Source organism: Panthera uncia, assembly GCF_023721935.1.
Source record: "Panthera uncia isolate 11264 chromosome A1 unlocalized genomic scaffold, Puncia_PCG_1.0 HiC_scaffold_16, whole genome shotgun sequence".
Taxonomy (NCBI): Eukaryota; Metazoa; Chordata; class Mammalia; order Carnivora; family Felidae; genus Panthera; species Panthera uncia.
In genome coordinates, this window is record NW_026057576.1 from 971988 (window position 1) to 994273 (window position 22286).

At 35.4% G+C, this 22286-nt stretch overlaps 1 protein-coding gene across 3 annotated transcripts in view; it reads left to right on the top strand.

The window, feature by feature from the left end:
• ZMYM2 (zinc finger MYM-type containing 2) overlaps positions 1-22286 on the top strand; it is a 104322-nt gene that overhangs the window by 69807 nt on the left and 12229 nt on the right. For 2 of the 3 annotated variants that reach the window (XM_049646704.1, XM_049646703.1), the window contains 9 exons: positions 5089-5254; positions 5828-5862; positions 12401-12530; positions 13223-13338; positions 14115-14286; positions 15539-15664; positions 16953-17047; positions 18301-18469; positions 18722-18873. In XM_049646704.1, the coding sequence (XP_049502661.1) occupies positions 5089-5254; positions 5828-5862; positions 12401-12530; positions 13223-13338; positions 14115-14286; positions 15539-15664; positions 16953-17047; positions 18301-18469; positions 18722-18873 (1161 nt within the window). Of the gene's footprint in view, positions 1-5088; positions 5255-5827; positions 5863-12400; positions 12531-13222; positions 13339-14114; positions 14287-15538; positions 15665-16952; positions 17048-17595; positions 17718-18300; positions 18470-18721; positions 18874-22286 lie in introns of those variants that run through there. The other variant, XM_049646705.1, reaches the window with a different exon arrangement.

The following is a 22286-nucleotide window of genomic DNA, read 5'->3' on the forward strand; positions in this document are numbered from 1 at the left end:
GAAAGCAAAGAAGTGTTCTTTGGCAAATGACCACATTATTCTAGATGTTGCCATTTGTTCCATTTTGCTGTTTATTTTAAAGGATAATTGTATCTAATATTTTTATTTATGCACTGTTTAATGAGGAAATTTTGGTGAGGCAGTGTATTTCAGAACATATAAGAACATGTTAGTTTAATAACCAGTTGTTATTATCTGTTGGTTTAATGTCAGTATTCTACACCTTAAACACATACTTATTATTTGTCTTATTTTAAGCCCAACAAATGTTTGTATAATATGCACTGTAACATTATTACATACTATACTAATCTGAGGAATAAAGGTAAGAACAATTTTGTCATGTGGTAGGGATTTTTAAAGCAAGTAATGACGATTTTTCTGTGTAATCAGTAGGAATACCGGCTTTGAGATGAAGAGTTGCCCCCCTCATTCATCATAGGCTTCTCTATGAAGGCAGCCAACACTGTAATCAGAGAATACGTTTGCTCTGTGTGCTTTCCACTTGAGTCACATTGTGTTTTCTTACACCTCCCATGAATCTCTTCTGTTCACTGCTACCGTCCTGTCATCCTCTCAAAAACGTAGTAAGTTGGGTCCCACCAAGTTTTGATTATTCTGACCTCCTTTCCTCTTCCACTTTTTAAATTTAAGAACTCAAAAGTTTCACATTTTTAGTTCTTTAAAAAGGGAGACCCTTTATACAGTCCATCCAGCTTTTATTAGAAAAATCATTTCTTAAAAAGTGTGGCATTGGGGCGCCTGGGTGGCTCAGTCGGTTAAGCGTCCGACTTCGGCTCAGGTCACGATCTCACGGTCCGCGAGTTCGAGCCCCGCGTCGGGCTCTGGGCTGATGGCTCAGAGCCTGGAACCTGCTTCCGATTCTGTGTTTCCCTCTTTCTCTGCCCCTCCCCCGTTCATGCTGTGTCTCTCTCTGTCTCAAAAATAAATAAACGTTAAAAAAAAAAAAAAAAAGTGTGGCATCAAGGAAACTTGCGAAGCAATGGCTAGCCAACCCAGTTGTTAACTTCACCTTTAGTCATGAGCATTGCTCCCTAACCAGAGGAGCACATACATTGCAGTTTCCACCTTCTCTTAGCTTTGTGCTTCAATTGGAGAGACTATCTAGAGTACAAGTAACTTTATGTTTTCATTTATTTAAATTAAATATTTATAATTCTTTGCCTTAACATTCTTGGCTTATGTTTGTTGTACTGGACAAGACGTTTTGAATGATCTGTTTTTGGCATTATAATGGTTTACATTGGGATTTTAATAGAGGCTTATTAAATACTCTTCTCTTCTAAATTGGAACACATGCAACCAAAAGATGTTGAGAATAAAATTAACAAACATTTTTTTCTTCTCCCAGATAATTCTTTAGAAGGAAGTAGATTTTACTTTTCCTCACAATAAATGTTTCCAGGCATATTGTGAAACCAGGTGGGAAGATAGTTCTTTCGATCTCTATAAGTTAAAAATTTGGGGAGAGAAAGGAGTTAGTATTATAATGGAGTGTGATATGTTTAATGTAAAGTTAATTTAAAAGACCTACTGTTTCTTCAGAATACTTCACAGTACTTAGTAGAACTAATAATCTTGATTTAAATGTTATTACTTCAAATTACAGTGTTTTAACACAGGTTTTGACTTGTTGTCCAAACCAGTAGTAAATGGTAGGGGTATTAAAGTCTGTAATGTGAATACCCTCTAATAGTATAAAAGTATGATTTATCGGTTTTGATCAAATTAATACTTATGTTTTAGTAAATCTGAGTCATAAAAGGAGCTCAGTAAAAAAGATTGGGCTTTAAAAATTTTGTCTTTTGTAAAAAAAAAATTGCTGTAAGTACTGATTTTAAAAGATTATTTGTTTTTGAAATAATTTTAGAAAGGGAATATCTAATATTCTTACTTTAGATATGCTTTTTGGATAACTGAAGAGTTCCTAGCACTTTATTAGATCCGATTGATGAAATAGGAAACAAGTAGATACGAAAGTTACACAGATGTATATATATCACCCAAAAATGAGAATTTGAAATGGCCAAATAATAGGGACTGCATCAGTACAGGCTGAATGAATAACCCTTTGTCAGTTACTGAAGAAGAAATTCCTGTATTAGCTGAGATGTTGGATTAAAAGTTTTGAGGGGCGCCTGGGTGGCGCAGTTGGTTAAGCGTCCGACTTCAGCCAGGTCACGATCTCGCGGTCCGTGAGTTCGAGCCCCGCGTCAGGCTCTGGGCTGATGGCTCGGAGCCTGGAGCCTGTTTCCGATTCTGTGTCTCCCTCTCTCTCTGCCCCTCCCCCGTTCATGCTCTGTCTCTCTCTGTCCCAAAAATAAATTAAAAAAAAAAAAAAAAGTTTTGAATTAAGAATTTAGCACCTGCGTATTTAGGTTGTTTGAACTGTTGACTGTTACCCACTTTCCCCCCCACCCCGACCCCTTATAACAGACAATCCCTGATTTTCCACAGTGACAGGGAAACCACTAAGTAGATGATGAAGTGGTATTTTTTTAAACCAGCAGTTAAGTCATACTTCACTTCTTTTGCATAGAAATGTTCAGCTTTTCTAAGAGTTCTCTTCTGTGGTTGGGAAGAAGTGGTTTTGGTAAAGGAATGATGGTCATTTTTAACCATGTTTCCCAATTAGTCATTGTATTTGAAGCTCAATTCCAAACACTTGCCTCCAGAATTTGCATGAGTGGTTGTAAAAGAAAAAAACTAAATGGAAAAAAGGTTTACAACTTTTAAAACTTTGATTATGGCATTAAATTTGGGATTAGGATTGAGTACTGGTATTATCCTTCCATTCTGAAAATGTGTATACACATGTTTTGTTTCCATTTGCACATTGGCATTAATTTTGCTCCTCTTCAGATACAGAGAAATCAAATTAATTCAAACAAATTCAAATTGTTTTGAATCTTTCTGGAAGAAAGGAGCTTCAAGTACAAAATCCAAATGTCTATAGTAATCATGAAGTGATTTCATTGTTCAGATTCTTTGAATATAATGTGCTGGGCTTTATGTCCTTGACCTTCTAAATTACTGCGGAAATGGAAGTATTTTAAGAGTTAGCATAGTATAGGTAGTGATTTGAGTAAGTTTTACACAGATTGATTTGGGTTTTAGATATTACATGGAGAACCTTCTTGCAGCATTTTACTTCTGTTAGGATTTGTATTCTCTAGTTAACTCATATTAATTCATTTTGTCTTTCCATTGTCTTTATAACTTGTTTGATTTGGATTGTCTGCCTTGAATCCTGTCTCTGCATTTTTAATGTTTGACCTGACACAAGTCACTTGATCTGGTTGGACTTTAGTTTCCAGCATTGTGTTGAGGATTCCAGGGAGTAGATACAACATGCCGGGCTTTTATTTTTCAGGTTCTCGAATGAGGTAGTCAGGCAACAACTTCACTTATGCTATGTTCTTACACTGTTTAGACTCAATGGTTAGAAGGTTAAGATTTTGATTTCTTCCTTTGAGCTTTGTCTTTTAGTGTAAAATGTGAAAAGGGAACCAAACACTGGAGCTTTTAATACTTCAGAGGTTATTTTAAAGAATAGTTTTTGGGTGGTGACCAGGGACCTTTTTCTTTATTGAGTAAAATATGACCTGGGTGATAGTAAGTGCTAATTATACTGAAGTTACCACATAGTCTTACCAGCAATATAAAATTTGAGGTCACAGTTTTTTGGACAAGAGATGTGATATTGGCATCACTTAATAGTCATAATTTATACTACAAATCTTCATTCATTTAACATTTATTCAGCAGGAGAAATACCTGACCTGGAGAAAAAAAAGAGCCTGTGTTCTAACCTTGGGGTATGTTTGTTATATAAGACCTGTTTATCAACAAAATCATTTGTAATATTCCTGACTAGGAATTTTGATACAGTATTTATTCATAGAACTCAACTATTGAGACATAAAATGAGAGATTTCAAAACCCACAGTATAGAACCATAGATTACGTAGAGTAACAAGGAAAAACCACATAATTATTATGAACGTAATATGTATTGCTTTATCAAAACTTCTAAGTTGTTAAACCAAAGGGTGATTTAAGAAATATGGTAATTTATTTCTACTTTAACTGGATCAAATACTTAATTATGAAAAGAACTGTATTTGAAATTAACCATTCATATCCTTTGGTCCACTCATTGATCAAGTTGTTAAGAATTAGTGAAAATGGGCAAAATTTAGGGGATCACTAAAAAATAAAAATCTGTCTATTATGGATTCACCATCATAAGGTTTAACTTTTTATGTATGGATTTTATTTTTGTTTTGTGGGGTTTTTTTTTTTTCCTATTTCTTTTTTCTTTTTTTTGCCTATGAAGTTGTTAGACTAGTTGAGGGTGAATTGTGTTCCTAGAGGTAGGTCAAATTTGTTGTCTTAAAGTATAATTATTTTTCAGTCAATTAAATATTTTGAGTATTTGAAACATGAACTTGAAGTTCTTGTTAATAGTTAAATCAGTGTATTTAATAAAGCTCTTTAAATTTATTAAACTGTTGAATACACTTCAACTTAACACGCATGATTTTCTCATAAGAGCTTGTTTCAGAATTTTTCTGGTCTTACACAACTTCTTTAAATTGATTTTTCATGAGCTATCAGTTGAACGCAGGAAATCTGTTTATTACTCAAAGATTTTCAGTGTAATGATTGTAGAAAACTTCTACAGTATGTCATTAGAGTCCTCAAAATTATTTTAAAATATTAAAATATACTGTACCTATTTGGTCTACCAATGTTCACTTTTTTAGGTTATCCTATCTTTGTAATGCTGGTCTTTAACTTCTGGTAAGTATAGAAAGGATTTTGATAATTAGGTAAATTGCTACAGTTTTTTCACTTTTATTGTGGATTTTATTGTATGTTTATGATTCATACCATTTTTTATTAGAAATTGTTTTATCACATTTGGCAGAATTACTGATAAACTTTTAGAAATCTTTTAAAATATATATCTGACTAAAAATTTTCTAATTTGAAATGTCTGATACCTTCCTTTTTTTTTTTTTTTTTTTTTTTTTTTTTTTTTTTTTTTTTTTTTTTATTAAGGCTGCAAGGTGTGACTGTTGTAAATCTCAAGGAACACTTAAAGAGAGAGTGCAGTGGCGTGGGGAGATGAAACATTTCTGTGATCAACACTGCTTACTACGTTTCTACTGTCAGCAAAATGAGCCCAACATGACAACTCAGAAAGGACCTGAAAACTTACATTATGGTATGTAATAATTTAGGTGGTAACTTGAAAAACCTGTACAGCAGTGTTCAGTTTCTAACTGATCTGAATTCCAAGTGATGATAATGAATAGTTGATTTTTGACATAGTTTACTAGCAGATTTCATAGTTTTTCTGGGTGGAAGTGCCCCACGTGATATTTCTGTAGATTTATTGCTTTTTATTTTATCCTCTTTTAAAACTTTAGTGCTAGTTAAAAGCAATGCAATTCTGAATGAAAACCATTTTTAGCACATCGTATATGCTGAAACTCGGTTCGGAGGAACAATAAAAACTCTTTACAAGTTGTGACTTGTTGAAGAGTTAAACATAAGAACATAGTATTGACCCCAAAGCAGCGAATACTTTTTGAGAGGACAAAATGGGAAAAGGGTTAATTCCACTTACTTAACTTTGTGTCGCAGCTCTCACATTTGATATTCTTTACTTAAAATAGCTTAAAATATTTTCTTCATTAACTCTTTTTAAAAATCAGTAACATTTAATGAGAAATACAGATTTAGAACATTGTGCAGAAAGTGTTACTTGTCTTATTTTTAATTTGTTTGTTTTTAGATCAGGGTTGTCAGACGTCCCGAACCAAAATGACAGTAAGTATTATTTAAGTAAAGTACTAAGTGTTGATTTTTTAATGTGGGTATAAATAAAGAGTCCAATTTAATCTGATCATAATAATAAAATAATTTTACTTTCCCCTGTTGGGACAGTTGAAGTATTCAGCTGAACTACCCAGTATTAACACAGATACTTTGAATTACTTATGGCCTCTACCCACATTGGAGGAGATAGACATATAAATGGTATTGAAGTTGAAGTGCCTATAATCTTTAAGGCAGTAGCAATAGTATGTTTGAAATGATTGACTGAATGATTGTGTCTGTTCCTGGTGGCTGTGAAAAAACTTCTCAACAATTTAGTAGAAGGTTGCCAGGTAAAAAGGGATGAAAAGTAGGAGAAATGTGCTAAGGGCATGCATAACTATTCATTAGGGCCAAACTTAAGGGGGACCTGTGGTGAACTCAAGGGAAATGAGGGTAAAAAGATGGGCTGGGCCAGATTATTAATGGCTTTGAGCATATATTTCTCCAATAGGTATCTGAAGATATATGTTGGGGCCCAGAACTTGTGAGTTTTTAAATATGAGAAATAACTTTCATAACATGTCCTGTGGACTTTTTTCTTTTTTCTTTAGCCTTTTGGTGTAATACATCAAATTCTGCTTTATGTTAGCATTTTAAGACTTTTGTAGTTTGAAAGTGGCGGCCATTTGAGTAATGAATAAAGAGAGGAAGCAAAGTTTTGCTATACTTTGAAGCACATTGAGATACCCTTTTGTATGCTGAGTAACAATAATCACCAGTGTTGGAATGCAGGTATTTCTGGTATGCTTACCCAAGGGAACCTCTATAGGAGTCATTTATTGGCAGTATATTAACCCTCTGAGCTAGTTTTTATCTTGGTAAGAAAGAATAAATCAGTGGTTCTTAGCTCTGGCTACACATTAGAATCACCTGAGGAGTTTTCAGAACTTTCCAATGCCTAGGCCCCAACTCAGAAATTCTGCATTTTTAGAAAGTTCTTGAGGTGATTTTAATATGTAACCACGATTTAGGATCACTGACATTGATGAAAAATTGGTGATTTTACATTATTCCATTCAGTTTTTGCTTGTGATGTTAATAGTTAGAATCCTAGAAAGTAAGAGTGCTTTCTTCTTTGTTTTCCTCCCCTATACGTCATCCCCTCTGCCTTGTGGAAAATTATATTTAAAATCAGATAATTCATAAATAACTTTGAAGACTTCGGCTGAATCCTCTGATTTCAATACCAGGCACTTTTATCCGTAATGAGGAATATAAGGATGGCCACTCCCTATTTTGTTAACTTTGTACAGCCATAAGGCAATTTCTAGCCTGGTTTCAAAGGCTTTAAGGCACCCCTTCTACCAGCACAGTATTAAATACTTTTTTCCTCTCCGAGCACTTGAACCACATTATTATGACAGACAGGATGGTCTAGGGGAGAGTAAGTCAGTGTGCCACTGCAATTACCTTTTGTCTTACTAAAGCCCTCTCCCATTTTTTTCTTGTAAGCTTTTGGAATCTTAATTCCTCACCCATGAACTTCAAAGGGTGAGAGCCTAGCTGTATAATTTTGGACAAGTCCCGTCACAGAAGTTCTCTGTGAATTTCCTTATTTGTAAAATGGGGATGAAGATAGTGCCTGCTTCAGGGTTATCACATAGTAAGTATTAAACACATGGTAGCTGCTATGTTCCAGACCTCATAAAGGCAGTATGTATGGTAGTTAAGAACACAGGCTTTGTTGTTAGATGAATTTACTTGAGTCCTGACTTCAGAATTTTTAGCTCTGTCATTGTTACCAGGTTGTTAATTTCCGAGCCTTAGTTTTCTCAGCTGTAAAGTTCCGGGAGTGATTAAGTCACTTCTTGTAATGTTACAAGAATTAAATAACCCATTTCATGAGTTATGTAAATTTGGTGCTTTACATAATGTCTTAGCCCATTTGAGCTGTTGTAACACAATGCCCTAGATGAGATGACTTACAAACAACAGAAGTTCTCACAGCTCTGAAGGCTGGGAAGTCTAAAATCAAGTTGCTAGTGTCTGGTGAAGGCTCGCTTCCAGGTTTATAAACAGCTATCTTTTCACCATGTCTTCATATGGTGGAAAGGGGTGAGGAATCTCTAGGATTTTTTGGGTTTTTTAAAGTTTATTTATTTTGAAAGGGAGAGAGAGAATCCCAAGCAGGCTCCACATTCTCAATGCGGAGCCCAAGGCAGGGCTTGATCTTACGAACCATGAGATCATGACCTGTGCCAAAATCAAGAGTCAGATGCTTAACAGACTGAGCCCCCAGGCACCCCAGAATTTCTTTTATGAGGGCATTAATCCATTCATGAGGGCTCTGCTTTCATGACATAATCACCACCTAATGACCACACCTTCACATGCCATCACATTGGGTATTAGATTTCAACATAAGAATTTTAGGAGGATACAAACATTGTAGCACATAGTCCTTGGCATGAAGCAAATACTCAACAATTGGTAGCTTTTGTCATTATAATTTTCATTGTTTTGGGTCCTCCTTCAGTATTTATTTTTTTGAGTTTTTATTTATTTATGTTGAGAGAGAGAGAGAGCGCGTCAGCTGGGAAGGGGCAGAGAGAGAGAGAGGGAGAGAGAGAGAGAGAGAGAGAGAGGAAAAAATCCCAAGCAGGCTCTGCAGAGTCAGCACAGAGCCCAACGTAAGGCTCGAACTCACGAGACTGTGAGATCATGACCCGGTCAAAATCAGGAGTCGGACCCTTAGCTGACTGAGCCACCCAGGTGCCCCAGGTGACGTAGTTTAATTGACATGATGCAATGTTTCTAGAATGACAGGAAGTAAAACATTGAGTAATCTAGGACATACATGATTTTGGACCCCTTATTCTTATGTGGGGATTCTAGAGTATTTTGCAGTTTGGACCAAACTTACCTAGTCTTAGTATATAATAGATACACAATAACTCTGTGTTAAATTATTCTTTCCATTTTACAGTTGAGGAAATTGAGACATGAGATTGAGTCAGTTGCCTGATGTTAACACAGCAGTAGTGTTAGAAATAAATTCCCTAGGTTCCTGTTCACAGCTCTTTTTCTTAGCTGATTAATTATGTGGTTTGAAATCCTGATGAATCTAGAATAAGCTCATACTAGTACCAGCCCTGTGGCCATATGTATTAGTTTTTAAAAATTTATATCTTTCCACATCTTAAAATATGCACAGATAAATTTATTAAACAGTGATGTTTTAAGTACAATTGATCATCATTCATATTTGCAAATTTGCCTCTTCTCTAAAATTTATTTGTAACCCCTAAATCAATGCCCATGACACTTTTCAAAGACATGTGCAGACATGTGCAGAGTGGTAAAAAAATGTGAATTTCCTGAAGTGCATCTTCCTACTGAGGTGTGGAACAAGGCAGAGCTTTCCCTTCTTGTCAGCTCATCCTGTAAACAGGTCTCCTTTTCATAGTCTAATTAGTGTACTACCTTTATCGTATTTTGTCCTTTTTATTGGTGATTTTGCTTCATAAAAGATCCCCTAAACATAGTATTAAAGTGCTGGCTAGTGTTCCTAAGCACAAGAAGGCTGCTTTTTGCCTTACAGAGGAAATAAGGTGTGTTAGGTGAGCTTCATTCAGTTTACAGTGAGTTTAATGTTCGTGAATCAACAATATGGTATACCCAGAAAAAAGGAATAAGAAATTCACCAATCTGTAGATGAGGCAACTCCAAGTGCTAAAATAAAACCTATAGTGCATGGTGAAGCTGTGGAAAAGAAGGAATAGTGACTCTATTTATGGATTCATGGACTTAGGACTAATTAAAGAAAAAAAACCAAAAAACAATGAAATAGCATTGTGGTGAGACTTTGAGCTTACAACACGTTTCCCAGGATCAGGACAATGTTAAAACGCTCCTTGCCTCCTGCTGGCTGGCTCACACATTTTAAGGAAAAACGGTGTGAAAAATGTTAAACTTGTAGGCAAGGTGGGTTCTGCAGATCAGAACCAGGATGCTGTGGAAGAATACCAGCTAAGTGATAACACAGGAAGAAGGGATATCCAGACAAGCAGGTTTTCCACACTGATGAGACTGGCTTGCTTTCACAAGGTCAGTGGCAAATGAACCCATATAATACAAGTGGTGTCCATAGCCCCTGACCTTTAAGTCATTTAGAGACCATACAACCTTGCTAGAGTGTGCCAGTGCCAAGAGTGGTTTTATGTGTAAATCCTTCGTGGTGCATAGAGCCCCAAATCCATGAGCGCTTACAGGGAAAAATTGAACTATGTGCCAGCCCATTGGAGGTGGGACAGAATGCATGCATGGTTATCTAAAATATTCTGGGATTGGTTCTCCCAACTGCTTCATCCTAGAGGTTGAAGGTTTTCAGAATGAAAACCTTGCCTTTGAGGTTTTATTCCTGGATAATATCCATTGCCTTGAAGAACTCAAAAATGCCTATCTCAGTGTAGTTCCTTTTATGTCCCCAAACACTGTGTTTCCCATCCACCCCCTCGATCAGGGCACACTTAAAGCTTTCAAGGCCTACTTCATGAGAAAGCTTTTGAGGCTCTCAACACCAACAAGGAAACCACCTTGATAGATTACTGGAAGTCAGTCACCATACGCAATGTGATTGTTTTGGCACAGCTTAGGACAGCATCGAGCAGGCTACTGTGAATAATTGTTGGGGAAATGTTTGACCAGACTGCGTTGAAAAGTTTCAGAGGCTTTGAAGGTGTTACAGAAAATAAAAAGAACAGTGTTAAAAACATAATGTGTGTTGCACCAAGTAAGTGAAGAAGGCTTTGGGGCCATGCAGGAAGAAGATGTGGAGGAAATTTTGGTAGAGAAGGCAGTAGAGCCACCGATGAAGACCTGGACAAGATGACCAAAAAAGGCATCAGATTCAGTGATGCAAGGCAGCCTAAGACTCCCAAGAATTGCTCTTCTAACAGTGGCCAAAATACTGGAATGGAATTCTGCCTTGGGAAAAAGTGTGTGTGTGTCAGTGACACACATGGAAGAATGTGACTCTGTACTTGAACAAAGCCTCAAATTTAACACCACTGTGTTTGCCCCTTACGTCAAGACGCTTAAAAGATTTGAGGTGAGAAGTTAAGCAGACAAGGCTGACTTAATTCTTTGAAGCCAGTTTGGGAGGGAAAGTTGCTGATATTGTCCACAAGTTGCAAGAACCAAACTCTTGAGGTAGAACTGCCAGATGTCACCATGTCACCCTCATCGACTTCTTCCTCTTCTGCAGAATAATTGTCAACAACCTTTCCCTTGGTTTTTATGGGCACGCCAAAGGTTGAGAGGTTTAACCACACAGTGCACTGCCCCATTGTACATCCTGCAGGTCCACTAAGAGTAAGACGTTAATGTTTTTATAAAACTTTAAATGTTTAATCTTTGGTTTTTTTCCTAGGACTTTATTTGCATTAGTGTACAATATATAGTGTGTGTTAACAGGACTGAGTATGAGTACTGTATGGTATGTGTGTATTGTATCTGTGTACTGTGTGTGTGTGTGTGTGTGTGTGTGCGCACATACCTGAGTGCGTCCGTAATCCTAGTACAGTACGCAAAAATGCTATAATCATAACGTGTTATAAAGAATCTACATATAATTATTTGTAAGAAATATATATGAAATCAAGGGTGTTTTCAGCAGAAACAAGGTTATGCATTGATGTGACCAGAGGTTTGCAGGAACCTAACCTTGTATTTCCTTTTGGAGTAATGGTTCAGTAGTGTTCATGGTGACCGTCTAGAACTTAAGTACCTCAGATATTCTGTACCTTTTTTCCTAGATCAATAGGTGGTATGGAGAGCACCTTATGTTTTGTCCCTTATGGACAGATCATTAGCTTATTTTAGATTTTATGTGTGTGTATGTGGGCGGGGGAAGGGGGAAGCGTTTTCAGCTGTAAATAATGCTACAGTTAACATGGTGAAAACATCTGAGACTATTATCTAGAATAAGTTTCTGAAATTGTAATTGTTGGGATATAAGAATATATAGTTGGAAGCTTGATAATATTTTTGGTAATTCTTTTCATCGTTTTTTTTTTTTTTTTAACTTTTAAAATTTAGTATATAAATATACAAACTATATATCCAGTACAGGGAACTAGTATGTATCAGATGGCCATAATAACTAAGAACTTTTTTCTTTCTCAAGTAAATTTCAAAAAGCCTAGTTATTTGCAAAATTCAGGTTAACAACCTTGCTTTTTTTTCTCCTTTTTATTTAAAAGTGGCAATTGTCTTTTTATGGTTTTTTAAAAAATGTGCTGGTGGTATCCATTGAAGGTCACAAAGTTCTGTAGAATGAATGATTACTACTGCTTTGTCTGTAGTTAGGACAGATTCATACTGATCCTTTCAGATTAAGACTATGGTAAACATAGTAATAATAACATAATTTGGTTATACTCTTATACTTTTGTGTGTTCCCTCCACATGACCTAGATATTCATTAACACCAGGAAGTAAGAAAATTAGAGGCAAAAATAAAATGTTTCCCTTTGCTTCTCTGTAGGGTTCAGCTCCACCCCCTTCTCCAACACCTAACAAAGAGATGAAGAACAAAGCCGTTCTCTGCAAACCTTTAACAATGACGAAAGCTACTTACTGTAAACCTCACATGCAGACCAAATCTTGTCAGACAGGTAACTTAGGAAAATTTGACTTAACACCTCACTCACCGAAATTCATAATTGTCTCAAATAATAGGCTACGGAATATCTCTGCTTGGTCACTTTGTCATTCCCTGTTGATTTTGCTTATCCGATTTTAGATATTGCGTTGAGAATACAGCATAATATTTAAAATCATTAATGAAAAGCTGTGTTAAAGGTCTAGAATAAAAATTATGTCACAGGTGAAAAGCTATATTAAAAATTTCCTTGGGGCTAAAATTCACTAAAGTTAAAGTGTTGCCTCAGAGATCACCTCTTTAAGAGTGACCTGTAATGTTAACAATTCTATTTCCTTGTCAGAATGCGATGAAATAATTCAAATATGTGTTTTTATGAGATTTAAATGTATCTTAATTGATTAGATACATATTTTTGCAGGGGTTATGAGGGGAATCTAGGCTATCTGGAACTATGTAACATTTTTAAGGGATATTTTCTTTGTATTAAGAAAAAAAAAAAAGACCTAAATTCTATTTTTATTCTCTTTAAGTTAATACAGCTGCTATATTTAGTTTTGTTGTTTTTACATCACCTAATTTTGTGAAAACTGAGAATTTCTTTTAAATGGGAACAGAGGCACTTAAATATTTCTTTGTTACCAAATTATTTTAACACTGAGTAATGATATATAAGTGCTCTTTAAACACATTTTGTATTTTTAGATGATAATTGGAAGACAGAATATGTTCCAGTGCCTATCCCTGTGCCTGTGTATATCCCAGTACCTATGCACATGTACAGTCAGAATATTCCTGTTCCTACTACAGTTCCTGTTCCTGTAAGTCGGACTTTAAGTTCTTTTTCATTATGAGGTTTATCAGGCATTAAGTGGGAGAACAGTGTTGTTGTAATTACTATCTCAGTGAAGCTAGTAGAACAGAGGGTTGAGTCTTCAGCTTCACCAGTTAACTTAGGTTTGGTTGACTGTCAGTGTTTGATTTGTGTTTAATCAAGTAGATCCTTAAAGGTGAAGTTTAGCAAGTGTCTGCATCTGCTTTATGCACATGGTGTTTTATATTCGAGTTCATTGTAGAGAAAAACATTTGTAAAGTTTTCAGGTTTAAAACTGAAACACGGAAGAGAATTTCGTATATATTATAATTACATTATTTTGTCCTAAAACACTTGCGGTACTTAAGACACTATGCCACGGCTTGGCTGTCCCAGTCCTCTGCGGGGCAGGGCAGAAGTACCTCACTTATTTTTCTTTAATGTTTATTTCAGAAAGTAGCTGGCTTATATTCTGGGCTTACTCTGTTATAGTTGATATCTCAGTTTTGATATGTGTTTCTTCCCCCAAAGCTTTTATCCAATGTCGTATTATAAAGAAGATCCTGTGTTAGAATAATTTTTAATTTGGAAAATTATCTTTTTTTTTTTTTTTTTTAAAGAAAAGATTTTATTTTTAAGTGATCTCTGCACCCAGCATGGTGCACAAACTCATGACCCTGAGATCAAGAGTTGTATGCTCCACCAGCTGTGCCAACCAGGTGCCCCCGGAAAATCATGTTTTAACATGGAGTAAACTTAACAGTAAATACTTTGCTTAATTAGGTGCCGGTTCCTGTTTTTCTGCCTGCCTCCTTGGACAACAGTGAGAAGATCCCTGCAGCAGTTGAGGAGCTAAAAAACAAAGTTTCCTCAGATCCTCTTGATGCAGAGCTGCTTACAATGACAGATATGATGACTGAGGACGAGGGGAAGACGGAAGCTGCCAACATCAACAGTGAGCTGCTCTGTATTTCACTTTGCGAATAAGTGTATTATTGGTTTTCAGAGGGTTGTAATTGTTAAAGTATGTTCCAGAGCATATCATTAAGTTTCAACTTGATACGGGAATGGGGGAGGCATTGCAGCAAAGATGTATTTGAAGAGACCCATACTCTAGCTAGCCACAAGCTCTCTTGTGTCAAGCCCAGTTTCAAGCAGGAATTTGAATGGTCCATGTTTTAATTATAATAGGATTTGACTTCTAAAATTAACTCAGAATTTTTCCTGTTTTAGTGGACTACCTCAGACACAAAAACAACTTGTAGTCGGCTTTAATAATGATCCAAACTCTTATATTGTAATGGTTATCCCCAATTTGTGGGCTGTACTTAGTAATTTGCATTATTTAAACGAGGGTTTATCCCAACTTCTGTTAGGGCAGTGCTTGCCAAATGGTATATATGATGAGTATGCCATGGATGATTCTCTTAGAATGTTTATTCCTACCCTTACTCCTCTGGTAACACGTAGAGTCCTGTTTCAACCATAAGCTGCCTAATTCACTTTACCCTAGTGTACAATAGAAACACTATAAATTCTCTCTTTCATAATGTGACCTTGTTTGTGAAAGACTTGGTTACAAACAGTGGTTTTGTTTTTTAAGGAAGTGAAATGGGAAAAATGTCACTGTTAATCTCGTAGAAAGGGTATTGTTTTGTGAAACCTTTGTTTCGTGTGTGTGTGTGTGTGTGTGTGTGTGTGTGTTTCTGTCTGCTATCACCAAAATGGATAAAATGCATATCTTACTGTGGCTTACAATACAAAAATGTTTGAAAGCAACTGATCAGAACATTAGAAAGCTGTTGTAATTGAATGATATGGATAACCTAGGTCACAGTTCGTAAAGAGTGCTGAAAATTGCAGTGATCCACCCTCATTAGTTTATTTTTGACAAGAGATTGCTTTTAGAAATATCATACATACATGCTGGAATTGCTTTACTATCATTAACTTTTGAAGAGGGGCAGTCAGAAGCTTAAAGGATTAAAAGTTTCCATGTACTCATGATTATGTAACAATTGTATAGTATTTTACATTTCAAGATGGCTATATAACTTTTCCTTTTATGACTATTAATACATGTGTTTATTCTTGTTTATATATTGTTCATATATGTTTCCAGACTAAATATAAGTACTGTTTGCCAGATTAAATATAGACTAAATATAGGTGTTTTGATTTGTAATTATATCATGAATTGATTACAGGTGTAATTATTGAAACAGACATAATTGGTTCAGATCTCTTGAAGAACTCTGACCCGGAGACACAGTCCAGTATGCCTGATGTACCATATGAACCAGATTTGGATATCGAAATAGATTTCCCTAGAGGTACTCAAAATGCTGTTATGCTGTTTTATTCTTCCAGTGTCAACTTTGGTTATGGAATTTAGTTATGGAGTCATAATTGTGGTTATGATCATTAACCATTTAATGTTCATGTTATTGCCTTTACTGTTTATATTTGGTTTTGTCTTTTTTTTTTACCAAACAAAACTCAACAGTTAACTTCTGAAATGAGGCATAGGACTTAAAGAAAATTTCCTAGAGCCAAAAAAAAAAAATCTTTCACAAAGTAAGATTACTTTGGAAATAGAGAAAAGGTTAAAGAAGTGACTGTTTCTTTTCTTTTCTTTTTTTAAATGTTTATCTATTTTTGAGACAGAGACCGAGCACAAGCATGGGAGGGACCAAAAGAGAGGGAGACACAGAATTCGAAGCAGGCTCCAGGCTCTGGGCTGTCAGCACAGAGCCTGACGTGGGGCTTGAACTCACGAACTGTGAGATCATGACCTGAGCTGAAGTTGGATGCTTAACCATCTGAGCCACCCAGGCACCTCTTTTTTAAAAAAATGATTGTTTGTTTTTAAAAAAATTTAAATAATCTATTGATGGCTAATAAGCACACTAAATAGAATGTAAAGCATTTTGGGGCACCTGGGTGGCTCAGTTGGTTAAGTGTCCAACTTGGACTTCTTCCCTGGCAGTGGAGAGTTCTCTCTCTCTCTCAAAATAAATAACCATTTAAAAAAAAAAAAAAAAAAAGAATGCAAAGCATTTTATTTTGAGAAAGATTTGGTATGTCGAAACAGATTTGTACTGAGATCATTTGTTACTTTTTTATTTTTTTAAATGTTTATTTATTTTGAGAGAGAGAGAACATAGCAGGGGAGGGGCAGAGAGAAAGGGAGAGAATCCCAAGTAGGCTCCACACTGTCAGCTTAGAGCCCCTAGGGGCTCAGTCCCGTGAATCGTGAGATCACGACCTGAGCCAAAACCAAGACTTGGACACTTAACCGACTCACCCACCCAGGTGCCCCTGTACTGAGACCATTTAGATCTTAGAATTGAATTTCAGGTTGTAATATTTTTCTGATATTATATATTTTCATGAAAATGTCATATTGTTATTCAGTATACATGTGTTTTATGAGTCTGAGTAGGGTTTATTAGAACTCAGACAATTCTCTATTCACCCTCTCCTGTAGCACAGGTTACCCCCTGTATATAGGTGTTTGTTTATATTCTGTGATTAGTTCTTTGTTGCTGGCTGTATTTATGTAACATAAGCCTGTGCTGTTATATTTGGAAATAAAAGTTCTTCTGATTTGATTGTTAGCTGCTGAGGAACTTGATATGGAAAATGAATTTTTATTACCACCTGTTTTCGGAGAAGAATATGAGGAACAGCCTAGACCTCGATCTAAAAAAAAGGTATAAATTAATAGTATTCTTGCATTCAGCCACTATCTCTTTGTAGTGATAACCTCTTTAGTTATAGAGCAAGGATACAGTGAGTGACCCACAGTTGTGCTGAGAATATGGGAAGACTTTTTTCCCTTAGATGTAATAAGACTTCAAGAGTTAATGTCAAAGTAATAAATTAATTTTCCAAGTAATAAAAGTGTCTCATATTTGTAACTTCATAGAAGAGCAAATATTACTGCCATTTAATTTTTCTTTTTAATTTTATCCTGACAAAAGGTTGACATAGTTGCTCAAAAAGTAAACTCCATTCTTTGCCAAGAATTGAGACTATTTTCTAGGGATCTGTTTTTTCCACTGTTATTTCTGATGAGACTAATCTATGAGGTTAAGTTACAGTGTGTAATATCTGGTCTTTTTTACGCATGCTAGTACATAGAAGGACATGCTGGACAGTTTAATTGTTTAGGTAGACCAAACCTTAATGTTGTTAACAGATGTGATTTAAAAAAATACTTTATCAACAACTTTACTTATTTCTGATTTTCGACATAAAGCAAGATCAAAAGAAACAAAAAGGATGACTTTCACAAATTTTCCCACAAAGAAAGAAAAAAACTGAAAAAGGAGTGAGTACCTGCAGTAGAATGAAGTTGGACTCCTATTTGACACCACACACAAAAATTAACTCAAAATGGGTTATAGACCTAAATGTAAGAACTAAAATATAAAACTCTTAAAAGAAAACATAGGCCTAAATCGTCACTGCCTTGGGTTAGGCATAGTTCTTTGACAGGATACCAAAAGTACAAGGAACAAAAGGAAAAAACAGGTGAATTAGGTATACTACATCAAAATTTAAAACTTTTATATAGTAAATAATGCCATCATGGAAGTCAAAGGAGCTGAGTGAAATTGAAATTGAAAAGTTCAATTTCTCTCTTACCTTAAGATTTAGAACCCTTTTCAGATTATTTATTAATTATGTCTTAATTTTCTTACCAGTGACTCTCACAGCAGGAGTTATTATGATTTTGATATACAAAGTGGATTATGTAGAAATATGGCATTTCTGGAGATATATTTCAAGTAATGTTATAGGTAGCTATTCTCAGATTTCAGAATACCAGTCAATTCTAAGCATATAAATAGATGTTATTTCTCTTTTAATTTTCATTTGTTGAGGGATGGCTTACATAAAGTCGTGAAATAATGTAGGTATTTTTTTAAAAAAAGATTTTACAATGGTATTTTACTCTTAGGGAGCCAAGAGAAAGGCTGTATCAGGATACCAGTCTCATGATGATAGTTCTGACAATTCAGAATGCAGCTTTCCTTTCAAATATACGTATGGTGTAAACGCATGGAAACACTGGGTCAAAACTAGGCAACTTGATGAAGATCTTCTTGTATTAGATGAGCTAAAATCTCGTAAGTGTTCTCATTTTGTTTCCTCTCCACCCTATTTCAAATCAAGATTTTTGTTATTAACTACCTTTACTTAAAAAAAACATAAATGTAGCTTAAAATATTTTAAGTACATTTAAATGTAGCTTTCATTTTACTTTTAAATTCTAATATAGTCTAAATCAATTTCAGAAAGTTTCTTAATCTTAAAAAAGAGAAAGTTTCTTAATCTTAAGAATAAATAATAATAATTACTAATGTTTTACTTCTTTTTAGCTAAATCAGTAAAGTTGAAAGAGGATCTGCTCTCTCACACCACGGCTGAGCTTAACTATGGGTTAGCTCATTTTGTGAATGAGATCCGACGGCCAAATGGAGAGAGTTATGCACCTGACAGCATCTATTATCTTTGCCTTGGAATACAGGAGGTTAGTAATTTGATGGCTATTTTTGGATATAATGTTAATAAGAAAGGTTGTTGTGGTAGGGGTGCCAGGTGGCTCAGTTGGTTAAGCATCCGAATTCAGCTCAGGTCATGTTCTTGCAGTTCATGGGTTCGAGTCCCGTGTTGGGCTTTGTGCTGACAGCTCAGAACCTGGAGCCTGCTTTGAATTCTGTGTCTCCCTCTCTATGCCTCTCCCCTGCTTGCACTCTGTCTCTCTCTCTCTCTCTCTCAAAAATAAATAAACCTTAAAAGAAAAACAAAAAAGGTCGTTGTGGTAGTTTTGGAAGAGAAAAATGTTACGTTTCAAGAATATTAAGGGTGGCTTTATGGAACATAATGATTTCTTGACTTGCCAAGAAAGAAAAAAGAATTTACTCTATTTGAATATATAATACTAGGATATTCTAAAGGATTTTCTTAGTTACTTTGTATATAGGCGTTTCATAATGAGATCTGTTCCTCAAAATCCTCAAATTCTTGAAAACTGTCATACCAAAACCGAAAAGAATTCATGTTTAGGGGCACCTGGGTGGCTCAGTTGGTTAAGCTTTGAACTTCAGCTCAGGTCACGATCTCACGGTTTATGGGTTCGATCCCCACATCAGGCTCTGTGCTGACGGCTCGGAGCTTGGGGCCTGCTTCAGATTCTGTCTCCCTCTATCTCTGCCCCTCCCCCACTCCTTCTCTTGCTCTCTCTCTCTCTCTCTCTCTCTCTCTCTCAAAAATAAACATTAAAATTAAAAAAACATAGAAAAATGGTGTTAGGGACAAGTCACTTGAAACTCCTGCATCTATCTTTTGTTACAGTTAGCAAAGCTGTATATTTGTTGCCATATATATGATAATCAGGATGGCGTCATTTCTTCCTTAAAATTGCAAATAAATGAATTAACATCCTGAGGTGTGATCCTATATATGTATATATAGATCCATGCTGGTATACATGTAAACAGAAAAATGTGTTCCTTTGCAGATAGTGAGTGGATCTGTTTCAATTGTACACTCCTGATGTTTCTAACTTGTTATATAGGTAAATTACTCTTTATTTTTTTGGAATCATCTTATAAAAGAAGATCATTCTTTAGGGGTTTAAATAAGCCATATATCTGTGAACCTTGATTGATGAGTCTACTTTCCGTAATAGACATAAATACCAACTGTAGGTGTTGGCTTGTAATTCTGAACAAATTGTTCAGGTTTGAGCCCAGAGGTCAGAAAGTATCTTAGCTTAACATCCTATGTATTTTTTAGCTGTGATAAATGATAGAAGGAGCTCTTTTTATGTAGAGTTTTGTTTATAGCCCGAGAATTTAATGTTATGTTGCCAACTGATGTAGTCACTGAAATTATTCAGAAAACTAGAACTGTCTTAATTTGTATTTTAAGTTGTGTTCTCTTCAGGGTAGAAATTTGCCCAAGATTACATAAGTGGTAGTGGGAAGGTAGCACATGGCTGTAAATTATTGTATGTTCAAGGGCCATCATATATTTTGCAGTAGCAACCTAAAAAATATATAGTAGGTTTTACTTTTCCTTATTCTTCTTTGATAGATTTATACGTACCTTAGCCTCATATTTAGATGGTGACAATAGATCATCCACCATTCCAGATCTCAAAATCCCTGAAAACTAGACATTTTACTCTTTAGTTTTTCAGAAAAACTCATTTGGTAGTAAAACCTGAGTTGAAGAGTTGTGAAGTTTTTGTCTATTTAGTGTACTTTCTGTTTGATCATCTACAGAATATTAACTACATAATTCACTATAGAATAGTTAATGTTTCTAAAGGAATAAAGGGTACTTTCCTAGATCACTTTAGGAATATTATGTAAATATGTACATGCCCTGAATTTCCTCTGTAAAATCCAAAAAAGTTATGAATTCCAAAACATATCTGGCCTCATTGGTTCTGGTTCAAGGTTTATAGACCTGTGTGTGTTCCCCCACCCCCCATTTTCATCATACCTAGGAGTAAAAAAGAGTAGGAATAGCAGGCAAAACCATCTCAACTGTCTGATTTCAAAATAAGTTACCTGTTACATAATAAAGACTCTTCTCTAGAGCAAATAGGATTGGGTTTTACTCTTTGTGTCTTACACCATGCAGGCCCTATTGTAGGCACTCATTAACCTGGATAATTGTCAACAGCTAGTACACAATAGACCTGTATTGTCCAGTTTTTCTGCTGCTTTTTATTGTGTGTGTGTATTTAAGATGGTGGAACAGTCTTTTTTTTAAAAAGAACATTTATATCATCATCTTGGAAGTAGTTCAGTTGTTCAGATCAATCATTTTTAAAGTGTAGAAGAGGATATTAGGTTTCTCCCAAGTTAACTCAGGAAGGAAAGAGATTGAGTTCTAGGCTCTTATTTGTGTTGTTTTAATGCAGCTCTACTTTTTGGTATGTTTTGGGGTTCTGTATAAAATTTCATTTAAAAATGGCTTCTAGAAATTCAGCTTAAAAAACTAGTATCTGAATAATAAAATTTTAAATCACAGGGTAATAAAAGACAACAAAATGAGCAGTCTCTGTCTTACCCATCTCTGTTCCACTTAGTTCACCTCCCTGAAGTCAAATACTCTCTGTTGGCTCTTTCCTTTCCTCGGACATTACTTTGCATATAAAAATATAATGGATTTTTGTATATTCATCTTATATTCTGTATGTACCAATTCATTATTAGTTTTGTTAGGTGGTGTTAAAGACAGTTTTGCCTCTTTCTTTCCAATCTGCATGTCTTCTTTTTCTTGTCTTATTACATTGGTTAGGGATATCAGGCCTCCTTCCCCCTCCCAACATTGAAAGCAAATGATGAGAGCAGAAACCCTCACCTTGTTTCTAATTCTTGAGGAAAGATGCTTCACCATTAAGTATGATGTTGCCTATAGGTTTTTTGTAGTTTCCTGTTTGTTACCAGGCCAGGGAAGAGAACTTCTATCCCTAATTGGCTGAGAATTTTTCTTAACCTTTTATTTTGTTACTGAGGGTTTTTATCATAATCGGTTACTGAATTTTGTCAACTTCTTTTTCTGCATCTGTGGAGACAATCATATGGTTTTTCTCTCTTATTCTCTTAAGAGAATTAATTTTCAGATATTAAATCAACCTTGAATTTCTGAGAGATACTGCATTTGATAATGATATATTAACTTTTTTATATACTGCTGATTAAACTTGCTAATTTACTCTTAATGACTTTGCAGAGGTTCATGGAGGATACTAGTCCATAGTTTTCTAGAGATCTTTCCCTGGCTTTGGTGATACCACTGGCCACATAAAATAAATTGGGAGGTGTTCCTTTCTCCTACTTTTTTTTTTTTTTTTTTTTAAAGCTTGCTTGCTTTTCCTTCCTTCCTTCCTTCCTTCCTTCCTTCCTTCCTTCCTTCCTTCCTTCC